Source organism: Heliangelus exortis, chromosome 17 (assembly GCF_036169615.1).
Source record: "Heliangelus exortis chromosome 17, bHelExo1.hap1, whole genome shotgun sequence".
In the NCBI taxonomy this organism is placed as follows: domain Eukaryota; kingdom Metazoa; phylum Chordata; class Aves; order Apodiformes; family Trochilidae; genus Heliangelus; species Heliangelus exortis.
Genome location: NC_092438.1, coordinates 15,683,683 through 15,695,070, shown reverse-complemented (window position 1 = coordinate 15,695,070; position 11,388 = coordinate 15,683,683). Strand labels below are relative to the sequence as shown.

At 65.5% G+C, this 11,388-nt stretch overlaps 2 protein-coding genes across 2 annotated transcripts; one reads left to right on the top strand and one right to left on the bottom strand.

The window, feature by feature from the left end:
• The first annotated feature begins 580 nt into the window (after window positions 1-580).
• Window positions 581-3,479, top strand: MSS51 (MSS51 mitochondrial translational activator). Its single transcript, XM_071761121.1, has 6 exons — window positions 581-960; window positions 1,237-1,392; window positions 1,605-1,729; window positions 1,924-2,487; window positions 2,887-2,980; window positions 3,063-3,479. The coding sequence occupies exons 1-6, from the start codon at window positions 668-670 to the stop codon at window positions 3,322-3,324; spliced, it is 1,494 nt and encodes a 497-aa protein (XP_071617222.1). The 5' UTR covers window positions 581-667; the 3' UTR covers window positions 3,325-3,479.
• LOC139804180 (cytoplasmic phosphatidylinositol transfer protein 1-like) lies at window positions 3,480-10,614 on the bottom strand. The gene is made up of 10 exons (XM_071761143.1): window positions 10,562-10,614; window positions 9,388-9,491; window positions 8,138-8,286; window positions 6,822-6,910; window positions 6,669-6,676; window positions 6,065-6,136; window positions 5,861-5,956; window positions 5,593-5,748; window positions 5,443-5,506; window positions 3,480-4,338 (listed from the first exon to the last, which is right to left on the bottom strand). Exons 2-10 carry the CDS (start codon window positions 9,433-9,435, stop codon window positions 4,070-4,072), a joined length of 951 nt encoding a protein of 316 aa, XP_071617244.1. The 5' UTR covers window positions 9,436-9,491; window positions 10,562-10,614; the 3' UTR covers window positions 3,480-4,069.
• Window positions 10,615-11,388: the final 774 nt, after the last annotated feature.

Genomic DNA, 11,388 nt, shown 5'->3' with positions numbered 1-11,388 from the left:
CCCCCTGCTGGGGGCGTGGCCGTGAAGCCGCCGCCGCCATGCTGGGTGCGGGCAGCCCTCGCCAGCGCCTCTGGGCTGCAGGGGGCTCGCCGAGCTCGCCCGGCCCGGCTCGGGAGGATTGTTGAAAGCCACTGTGTCCCTCCCTTTGGCCAGACGTGCCCCTGAGGAGCCCCGGTGCTGCCCCAGCCACGGTCCTGGCCTCCCAGTCCCTCCTGGCGGAGGCCACGGTGCCCACCCAGCCGCGCGCCTGCACCCCCCTGGGGGATCCGAGGGACGGGGCGGTCCTGGGGGAGAAGGGAGGGAGCCCCCCCTGACCCGGCTGCGGCAGGGAGCTCAGGGTGGGTCTGTCAGACCCCTCCAGGGACTGGGGGAAGAAGTCCCCGGGAGAGGGGGCAGCCCCCTACGCGCCCCGGTGTGCGGGGGGGCGGTAGGAGCCCCAGGGCAGGAGGGGGGTCCTGGGGGACCCCACCACACACACCGGCAGCATTAGGGGCGGGTGCCGGACCCCCGGAGCGGGTTGGCCCCTTCCCGGGGAGGGGATGACCAGAATAGCTCTGCTATCAGATTCCCGCCGGTATCTCCTCCGGGTGACATTTGAGCCTGTCCTCGACGTGCGCCGGGGACACCCGGTACCGCCCGAACCCTCCGGACCGGGCCGGCCAACGGGATGGCTGGGGGAAGGCGGCGTGGGGGCAGCGGACGGCGAGGGGGACCCCGGCAGCACGCCGGGACCCCCCAGCCAGCCCCCTCGCCCGCACCCCTCTCTCCTGCAGCTACCGTGACCCTGCGAAACGCAGGTGCCGCCCCCAAAACTGGACACCCCAAGGAGCCACTGGAGGAAGCAGCGTCGAGGGGACCCGATGTGGACTCGTTGGGCTTCCAGGCCATGGACCGCAATGTGCCGGGGCTGTCCCATGTCATCCTGCAGAAGCTCAACATGAAGAGTTATGAGGACTACAAGTGAGTGAGCAACCATGGGTGCTGATACGGGTGCGTGTTCCCCCCCCCTCCCCTCCCTCGCCCCCATCAGAGCATCCCTTGTGTCCCTCTTGAAGCTGGAGCAGGGTGCTCGAACAGGGCTCCTGGGTGCCCCCTCCACTGTCCCCATTCCCCATCCCACCAGGGTTCACTTGGCTGGACCTGAAGATCCTGGTGGCCTCAGAGGGAGGACACTGACCCCACTGTGATGGCAGCGGGGCTGGATCCTGCTCACCTGCCTCCCCACAACATCTGCAGGTCTGCAATGGATGGAAGGAAGAGCAGCAGGGACTTTGGCATCCGCTCCTACTTTGACATGTTCCAGAAGATGGAGGACACCTTCAAATTTTGTGCTGAGTGCAAGAAGCTCCCCGATGCCCTCCCTGACCCCAATAGCCTCCGGCGATGCAAGAGGTATGGCTGGAGGGAGATGGTCCAGTGCCACAGGGCTGGATCTGTCCCCTCGCTTCCAGCTTGGTGGCCAAGATGAAGTTGGAGGGGGGTTGACCCTGCTGCCCACCTCCAGACATGGGTCACCCCCAAACCAGCCCTGGGAGGGGATGCCAGGGAGCAGGGCTGGGATCCTGGCACCCTGCCACTGCTGGGCACACTGCTCCTCTCCCCAGGTGCCAAAACGTGTACTACTGTGGTGTGGTGTGCCAGCGGGCCAACTGGCCACTGCACAAGAAGTTCTGCAAGAAGCTGAAGTTGGTGGCCCTGGACCGGCTGGTGGAGTGGCTTGTCTTCACAGGTGAGGCAGGGGATGCACGTGTCCCTCTTTAAGCCTACCTAACACCTCCCTGCCCGGGCTGCACAGAACCCGTGGAGGGCCATGGGGTCCTTCCTCCTGGCTCCAGCCCTCCCAGCGGGCTCCAGTATCCCCACAGCCCAGCTGGGATGGGCAGCCAGCACTGCAACCCCACAACGCTTCTCCTACCCCTGCAGGAGACATCCCCTTCCCCACAGAGGCCTGGACAAAACCCGCCCAGGAGGTGACAGGTTGGGAGGACTGGTTCTCCATGCAGGAGCAGCTGGAGGAGAAGCTGGATGCCATCCTGTCTGGGCGGTATATGACCCTGCTCTGGGCCAACGCCGGGAAGCCCCGTCCGGAGGATGGGGAGCTGCGGGAATCCATCCGGCGGCTGATCACCGACTGCCACTCGCGGCCGCTCACCATCGGCCTGGGGCTGCGGCTCTTCGGCATCGACCCCCTCACCAAGGCCCTCACCGTGCACGTGGTGGGAGCGTCCCACGTCGAGACCCTCAACACCCGTCTGACGGACTACGACGAGCTGGCACGGATGTTCCCGGGGCACCGGGGCATGGAGGTGGTGATGGTGGGGGTGGATGTGGTCAACGGACCCATCATGAGGCCACCCCTGGCCACGCCAGCACCCCAGGGACAAGTTTATCTCAGCAGCTACAAGGGGTTGTACCATGACTTCTGGGAAAGCCATGTGGAGACCAAACTGGCCGCCCGCCCTGACCTGGTGGTGGGCTTCCACCCGGGTGAGTGACACCCAGATCATCACCACCGGGGTGCAGGGCAGACCCCCAGCATCCCAGCAGCACCACGGGCTCTGGATGTGCACCAAGCTGCGTTGGGCCACCCCCCACAGCCAGGGTGACCCCCTGGGGCACAGCTGCCTTGTGCCCCCACCCTGTCCTGCCTGTGTCACCCACAGCAGCTGCAAGCAGCACCCAAAGGGGTCTCTAATGTCAGATCTGGGTGACTCAGTCCAGGACGCAAAGCTAGAGGTGCCCCCCATGCCTGTGGGGGGATAGGACCCACCTTGCTACACCCCAGGGGAGCTCTGGGATAGGGGGGTGCAATCAGAGCCAGCTTTCCCCAGGGATGGGGAGAGGACAGGAGGGAGGTGGGACCCTCTCACTACCTTGTCCCCACAGGTTTCCACGCCTGCCCAGAGCTGCTGTCGGGCTGGCTGCCCACCCTGCTGCTGCTGCGGGACTACCGCCTGCCCGTCCTCTTCACCCTCTACAGGTCAGCACGGCCCCGCTGCCCCCCTGGGCCCACACAGCCACACCCTGACGGGGTCCCTCTCCCCCCTTCTCTCTCCCAACAGTGAGCAGGAGCTGAAGTCCTCCCTGCAGATCCTGGTGGAGCTGGAGACCCACATCTTGGGCTCGGCTGCCAACCCCTTTGCCTCGCTCAGGCCCGAGCAGGTCTACTCCAGCCCCAACAAGGCACCTGTCTACTGCAGCTCCCACTACGTGGCCCTGCTGGGACCAGTGACAACCGCTGTGCCAGGGGCTGAGGAGCTGGAGGATGATGATGGTGTGGTGGGAGGGGAGCCTGGAGCCACTGGTGTGGCTGGGGACATCTGACCCTGCAGCCAGCACCGTCCTGCCCTGCCCCAGGACCCCTGATGGGCCATCCACCCATCCCTCACCATACACACCCAGTCCTGGGGGATGCAGCACCCTGGCACAGGTACGGCCCCCATGGCAATGCCCAATAAACCACCACCAGCAGCCACCCACCATGTCTCCAGCTTTTATTTCCAGAAAGGCCTTTGTTTTCCCAAGGAAAACAGAGGGCTGAGCCTGCCCCAGCCCTCCTCAGGTGGCCATGGCCTCTGGGGGGATGGCGAAGGGGACACTGATGGTGGGACCTGCAGTGCATGGGGCTCTGAAGCCTGCAGGGAGCCCCAGCCTGCCCCCCCACTGTCACTGTCATTGTCACAGGCACTGTGCCCCTGTGCTGGTGATGCTCCAGCCCTGCTCGCCCAGCCCAGCACCAGTGCCCAGCCCCACCACAGCACATGGGCACCACTGCCACCCCACTGCTCACCAAGCCCTGCAGAAACCAGGGTGGGCAGTGCTGAGTGAACCAGCCCCCCAGCATCACCCAACAGTGCCAGGGACCCGTGTCCCCTCCCTGTGCAGCCAGTGGCTCCAGCACGGTAACAGTGGCAATGTCCCATGTAGGCACCCGCGATGGCTCGGGGAGGCCAGGCCCCCTGGGGTTCCCCGTGCCCCAACGGGGTGTCCCCCACCCCGGGGTCTGCACCCACCAGAAGGGCTGTGGCAGGGCTGGCATGGTCCGGCCGGGGAGGTGGCACCACCAGTGTCACTCGGTGCTCACTCGTTCCCGCAGCGATGGCAGAGTCAGGGTCTCCGGCGCTGACTTCTTGCGAGGTCGAGTCTTGGGGGGAGTGAGGAAATCAGGGGCCTCATCGCTGAGGGGGGTGGAAGGGGCACTGGCAGGAGCCGAGTGCGTGGTGGCTGCGGGCTGCCCCCCTGTGCTGACCGAGATGGCAGGGGCCACCAGCCCCAGGAGCTCGTTGGTGGCCTCCTGTGTCTCCCGCTCATAGCGCCGCACCTCCTCCATTGTCATCCCTGCGGGCACAGCCAGGCTTGGGGGGCACGGACGCATCCTGTGCCCCCCCAACCCAGCGCTGGGTGCCAGACAGGGGCCGGGGACAAAGGGGACAGGCAGGGACAGGGACTCTGGGCAGTGCAGCCAGCCCCCCACTCCGGCACCAAGTCAAAGGCAGCGCAGGCAGGGGACGTGCAGGGGGAGCCGGGCAGGGGTGGTCCCTCCACCACGGGGTGCAGGGGGGCTCAGCATGCACCATGCACAAGCCCCCTGCCTGCACCCACATGCAGGCAGCGCAGCAGGACCTGAGGTCCCTGTCCCCCCATGGGCAGAGGGGGTCAGGGGTGCTGGCTCGCCAGTTTTTGGTTTGTGGCCACTTGCATCTGAGTCTCGAAGGCCCGGACCTCTTCCAGGGACATGTCTGGAAGGCAGAGAGCTGCTCACCGGGACAGCTCCCACTGCCTGCACCCACTGCCAGCCACTGCTACATTTGGGTGCTCCCATCCCCATCTGTCTCCCTGCCAGACCTGGGGTGCAGGCAGGGGCGCTGGGGCTCCTCTCCCTTCCCACCAGACTTCAGCCAAGCCTGCCCCAAGTGGGCAGGGGAGCAGGCAGCACAGGCAGAGCAGGCAGCACAGGCAGAGCAGGCAGTGCAGGCAGCACAGGCAACACAGGCAGCACAGGCAGAGCAGGCAGCGCAGGCAGTACAGGCAGAGCAGGCAGTGCAGGCAGTACAGGCAGTGCAGGCAGTACAGGCAGTACAGGCAGTGCAGGCAGCACAGGCAGTGCAGGCAGTACAGGCAGTGCAGGCAGTACAGGCAGTGCAGGCAGTACAGGCAGAGCAGGCAGTGCAGGCAGTACAGGCAGTGCAGGCAGCGCAAGCAGCACAGGCAGAGCAGGCAGTACAGGCAGTACAGGCAGTACAGGCAGTACAGGCAGTGGAGGCAGTACAGGCAGTGCAGGCAGTACAGGCAGTGGAGGCAGTGCAGACTGTAGAGGCAGGGCAGGCAGCAGATTACAAGGGAGCCAGAGGAAGAGCAGAAGCTGCCCGTGGGGTTAGTGGCAGTTAAGCCCACAGCCCCCCAACTCCCACCCATCCCGTGTCACTGTCCCCATGGACTCACCACACCACTCATCCACCCAGGCAAAAGCCTGCCGGTGCCCGATCAGCAGAATGTCCCGGATCACCTGCCAGGCACCCTGGGGGTCAGCAGCCTGTCACGCTGTCCCCCTCCTCAAAATGACACCCAACCCCAACCACCACCCCTTCTCACCTTGTGCAAGAACTGCTCCACCCGTGTCTGCAGCCCCCACACCTCGAACTTGACGCTGACCAGTTTGTAGGAGCACATGATGGGTTGGGTGTGCTGGCGCCAGCCCTCCCGCAGCGGCCCCCGGCCCGTCTTGGCCGAGCTGAAGAAACGGGGGTCCTAGGGTACAGTTGAGAGGGAGAACAGCTCTGTGAAACACCCCCCCTCATGGGGACAAGAGACAAAGCCCCCAGCGAGATAACCCCCCTAAACCCATCCTCTCCTGTGCTACCTCCAGGCTGCGGTAGTAACGCTCAGGGATCTCGTCAAAGGCGATGTCCAGGAAGGAGACCTCGTGGTCACCCAGGATTTTATCACTGTGAAAGATCTGTGGAAAGGAGAGGGGGGAGTGGGAGAGGTGCTGACCACACGTGTGCCCCCCCCCACACCCACCCTGCAATGAGTTTGCCAGGTTTCAGTGGCAGCACAGACTCACGTTCTCACTGTCCCCGCAGTTGTCCTCATACTTGGTCTCAATGTAGATGGAGAATTTGGGCAGGAAGGAGCACTGTGGGGTTGGGGGGATGTCTGCTGGGCCTGAGGGACACCCACTCCCAAGGATGCCCACTCTGATGGACACCCACCCCACAGGAAGCCCATCCCCAGGGATGTCCTACTCCCAGGGATGCCCAGCCCAAAGGATACTCACCCTGAGGGACATACAGCTCCTTAAGATGCTGACCCCAAGGGACACCCACCCCAAAAGACACCCACCCTAAGGGACATCCAGTCCCCAAGGGACCCCCACCCTGAGGGACATCCACCCCAAAGATATCCAGTCCCAAGAGACACCCAGCTCCAGGGGACACACATCCTGAGGGACCCCTAACCCCTAGGGACCACCAGCCCCAAGGGCCACCCACTCCTAAAGATACTGACCCCAAGGGATACCCACTCCCAGGGGACACCCAGCCCCAAGGGGTGCCTAGACCCCAGGACACCCACACTGAGGGCCACCCACCCCCAGGGCCACCCTCCCAGTCCCCCCTCCCCAGCCACACCAGGGGAAGGGGCCAGGTCCCCCCATGGCACCTCCTTACCGTGTACTCTGCAGGGACAGGGTGGCAGCAGCACATGGTGGCATGGCCAGGTGGCATCAGTGGGGAGAGGAGAAACAATGAGACCAGGATGGGGACATGGCCAGAGAGAGACAGGATGCCCAGGGGTGCCCAGTGCCCATCCCCAGGGCTTACCAGTGATGGTGTAGGGGTAGTAGTTCCAGGCCTTCTCCGTGACATAGAAGATCCGGGGGGTCACAGCCCGTGCCCAGCTTGGCAGTTTGCTGTGGGGGACAGTGGCGGGGGGGGACACTCAGGACAGGACATGACCAGAGGGCACAGCCTTATCCAGTGCCACCTGGCACTGCTCCAACACAGCCCCCCACCTTAGCATGGTTCTGGCATCCCCATCCCCTTCCCGGGACCCTCATCTGCACCCCAGGACTCTAATCTGCTCCCCATCTGCCCCCTACCCCAGGGACCACTGCCACTTCTCCAACACCATCACCTGCACCCCAGGGACCCCTCCCTGGCCACCTCCCCAGAACTCTCATCTGCACCCAAGCACCCACACAGGGATCCCTGCCACCTCTTCAGGACCCCCATCTGCACCCCCAGAACCCCCAATCCTCTCCCCAGGACCCCCCAAGCTCCCCAGGGCCAGAACTGTACGGTGCCCCCATTGCCCTCAGGCACCCCCCGCCCAGCGGCCCTAGGGCAGGATCAGGCCCCCGGAGGAGGGGAGAGATGGGGGGGGTGATTAATTCGCAGGCAATTTAAATACCAACCCCGAGAGGGGAATCGTGAGCACGGCGGCTAAAAATAGCCGGCCTCACACCAGCCACTCCTCGGCGGAGAAGCAGCCGGCGCTGGGGACACAGCGAGGACACGGGGACAGCAGCGCTGGGGATCAGCGGGTGCCCAACGGGGACCCGGGGCTGTGCGTGGGGACAACCCCAGGGACGGGCTGGGCAGCAGCCTGGGCATCCCCACCGAGTTACCTAGCGGTACCCAGGGAGGGGTGCCCACCGGGAGAGGGGTGCAACCCCCCAGGATGGGCACCCCTGGCAAGATGGATGCGTAGCCTGAAGGTGGGTGCAGCCCAGAAGATGGGTGCAGCCCCAAAAATGCAGCCCAGGAGATGGTTACACCCTGAGAGATACATGTAGCCCCCAGGAGATGGGTACAGCCCCAGGAAGATGGGTGTGACCTGGGAGGTAGCCCCCCAAATGGGTGTGTGCCTGGGAGATGGGTGCACCCAGGAGAAGGGTGCAGCCCCCAAAGATAAGTGCCCTCCAGGAGATGGGTACACCCTGAGAGGTAGGTGCAGCCCCCCCCAAAAGATGGGTGCAGCCTCACCACAGGGTGTTAGGGACACAGGAAGGATGTTCCCTGGGAATCTTGCAGAGAGGGATGGGGCCACCCCCATGCCTGCCCATGCCCCCCCACTCTGGTGCTGCCCCACGGAGTGGGGGTTTTGGGGCCCCTTCCCCACCCAGCCACGGCCTGACCTGGAGAGGTGGACACGCTTCTCGGTGAACTGCCCGGGGCCGTGGATGGGGTCCTCGTGGGGCTCATTCTTCACCACCTCCACCCCCTCGCCCTTCTCGCTCTCCTGGTGGCTGTGCTTGCTGATGGTGTAGAGCTGCCCCACGCGGTACTGCAACCACAGCACCCCCGCTCAGCACCCTCAGGGCCCCACCCTCCCAGCACCCCACCTTCTGGGTTCTGACCGGTTCCAGCCGCACCGCTGAGGGGGGAAACTGAGGCACGGAGCAAGGGGCCACAGACCACAAGCTGTGCAGTAGGTGGGGGTCTCCTGAGGGACCCTGTTTCAACCCCCCTGCCCTTGGGCTACTCCAGGGGTTGGATCCTGCCCTCCTCATCCTTCCACAGTTTCCAAATGCCTTGGGGAGTGCCTGGAGGCTTTCTGCTCCCTGTGTGACCCAGAAGCCAGGGAAAACTACAGATATCAACCCCAAAAATACACATTTGTGTGTATGTATGTATTTGATGATGCAACAGCAGTCTGCCCATCATCGTGACCACCAGAGCTATTGCATCGTCCCTCTCCACCTAACCAGAGACTGTCCCCAGGCATCAGCACCAAACCCCCCGTGCCTAGGGAGGGTGGGTGCTGCCCACCATGGGAAATGCCCCTGTGACTCCCCACTCCCTCAAACGTCCCTGCTGGTGCCAGGAGCTCATCAGCAACCTTTGGCTGGGGATGCCACTGTCTGTTTGCAGAGGGGCTTGGGGGTCCCCACCACAGCGGGGGTTGCTTCTCATCAGAGCAGCCACCCTGAGCCCCGTGGTGCCACAGGCACCCAACCCCTCCCCCTCCCCCACGTGCCCTTCACCTGCCAGCCCCTGGTGCTGCCACCAAGGTCACTGTACCCAGGGATGGGCCATCCCCCCAGCAGCATCCCAAAAGACAGCTCAGCACTGGCTCAGAGCATCCTGAGCCCAGGGGCCACGGTGAAAGCACACCCTGAGGCAGTCCCTATCACTGGCAGTGCCACCAGGGGATGGCAGGAGGGACTGCTGTGTCCCTTAGTCCCTCTCCAGGCAAGCCCCCAACCCTCTGCCACCCCAGTGCTGTGGGTGCAGGACCCCCACCCACCACCCCCTCTGTCCCTGCTGCCAAGCTGGCTCAAGCACCCATGGCCAAGAGCTGGGAGCCCCCTTCCCACCTCCACACCCCCTCATCCCAAACTGATCCCCTCGACTCCCACCCGGGCCTCCCAGGGCTCCCTCTCACCTCCTCGGTGGTGAGCGGCATGCAGATGCGGTACTCCTTGATGAGCATGGTGGCAGGGATGGGGTCAGGCAGAGGTGATGGGGCTGCCAGGGGCACAGCTCATCCTGGGGGTCCAGGGGGGGTCTCTCAGAAGCCTCCCATACTGTCCCCATCACCCCACACTCCAGGTGGCCGCCCCAGCACCGGCACTTCATGAGCCATTGTCATAGCAGAGACACGAAGTCACCCCTGAGAGGAGCAGCCTGGGGACACCCCAGCACCCCAAAACCCTGGGGTGAGTTAACCCCTTCCCTGCCAGGCAGGCACCCACCCCACACAAGGCAGCTGCCTGGGAGCAAACAAGTGTCCCCAGAACACGGTGCCACATCCACGCATGACTGTGGTGGCCAGGGAGGTCAGAGCGTGACAGGGTCACTGGGATGGGGCCAATGCCCATGTGGACCCAACCCTGGTCACCCACACTCTGGGTCAGGGAGCATGTGGGGTCATAACCTCTGATGTGGGACATCCCTTTCCTGGGTCTGAGCAGAAGCCCTCACCCCAGGGCTGTCCCTGGACACCCGTCCCAGCCAGTGGCAACACCCCACTGGTCCCTCTGGCCCCCACTCCAGCTTCCTGGCCCCCACTCCAGCTGGGACTGGGGATGCTCAGGCTGGGGAAGGCAGCAGCTCAGGGGGGTCCTGTTTGTGTCTCCCCAGCTTCGGGGCAGGGAGGGGACACTAGCCCCCCAGGCAGCCACCCTAAGCAGGGGGTTGTGTGTGAGGTCAGGCAGATGGGGACAGCTTATCCAGCTGGGGATACAGGAGGCGCCCCTTAGGGCACTGGGGGACCCAGGACCGTCCCTAGGGACACAGGTGCACCGTGCTGAGAGGGGAGAGGGCTGGGTGCTGCTGCCGGGCTGCGGGAAGCCGAATCCCCCCCGGGGGGCTCTTCACCCAGGCCCGGGACCCCCCTGCACCGTGTCCCCCCCGCTAGCGGGAGGCTCAGACCGACCCTAGTGGGTGGAGGGGGACACCCCGTGCGGGGCAGGCGTGAGCTCGGGGCATGGCGAGATCGGCAGCACCGGCACCGCTGCCCCCGCCCGGAGCTCCGCCGCCCCCTCCGCTCCCCTCCCGCCCTCGCTGCACATCACCCAGGCCGGGGGTCCTGCCGCCCCCCCGTCCCCCGCACTCACCGGCCCCGTAGCGCTGCCCGCTGCCCTCTGCCCGCTGCCCGGTACCCGCTGCCCACTCCCCGCTCGCCGCCGCCGCCGTTGCCCGGCCGCCCCGGGCCGTGCGCAGGAGCGCACCGCCCTCCCCCCCCGCACCGCCCCCATCCCGCACCGCCTCCCGCACCGCGGCACACCGACCCCTAGGGGGAGGAATGCACCGGCACCGCACCGGCACCGGCACTGCACGGCATCGGCAACGGTTCTTCACGGTTCTTCACCGCACCGGGGCTTCACCGCACCGGGACTGGCAACGGCACCGCACCAGCACCGCTACCGCATCCCATAGGCGACGGCACCGCACCGGCATCGGGACTGCATCACTCTGGGACCGGTAACGGTATCGGCACCGGCACCTGGACTGACACCGGCACCATACCGGCACTGGTAACGGCACCGCAGTGGACCGGAACATCGGCACTTCCCGGCACCCCGGCATGGAGGTCTCGCTCTCCCGAGCGCAGTGGCACCCACGGGTGCCGTGCAGTGTCCAAGGCTCGTTCGCCACCTCCCCGTAGGGCATCTTTTTTGTATCACCCGGTGGTGGCGAGGACCGTGCTCGGTGCCCCTCAGCAGCCCCGGGTCAGCGGAGATGGCCCCAGGGTTGTCGCCAGGGCCAGGGCAAGCAGCAGCGAGGGAGCAGCGCAGGCTGGGGACAGGTGGCCCCAAAAGCCACGAGGGTGCCCGCCCCACATCCGGGAGCGCCGTGTCAGGAGCTCTGCCCGCCGGGCACACCTTCCCCTGCTGCCAGCTTCCTGCTGTGCCACCATCCTCCCCGTGACATTGCTCAGCAC

Excerpts from the sequence above, each read along its gene's own strand:
- MSS51 (XM_071761121.1), top strand. The coding sequence starts at position 668 with ATGGCTGGGGGAAGGCGGCGTGGGGGCAGCGGACGGCGAGGGGGACCC. Across the intron at positions 961-1,236 it reads AAGAGTTATGAGGACTACAA|GTCTGCAATGGATGGAAGGA; the intron begins GTGAGTGAGCAA and ends CAACATCTGCAG. Across the intron at positions 2,488-2,886 it reads GGTGGTGGGCTTCCACCCGG|GTTTCCACGCCTGCCCAGAG; the intron begins GTGAGTGACACC and ends TTGTCCCCACAG.
- LOC139804180 (XM_071761143.1), bottom strand. The coding sequence starts at position 9,435 with ATGCTCATCAAGGAGTACCGCATCTGCATGCCGCTCACCACCGAGGAG. Across the intron at positions 8,287-9,387 it reads TGCCGCTCACCACCGAGGAG|TACCGCGTGGGGCAGCTCTA; the intron begins GTGAGAGGGAGC and ends CTGTGGTTGCAG. Across the intron at positions 5,957-6,064 it reads ACTGCGGGGACAGTGAGAAC|ATCTTTCACAGTGATAAAAT; the intron begins GTGAGTCTGTGC and ends TCCTTTCCACAG.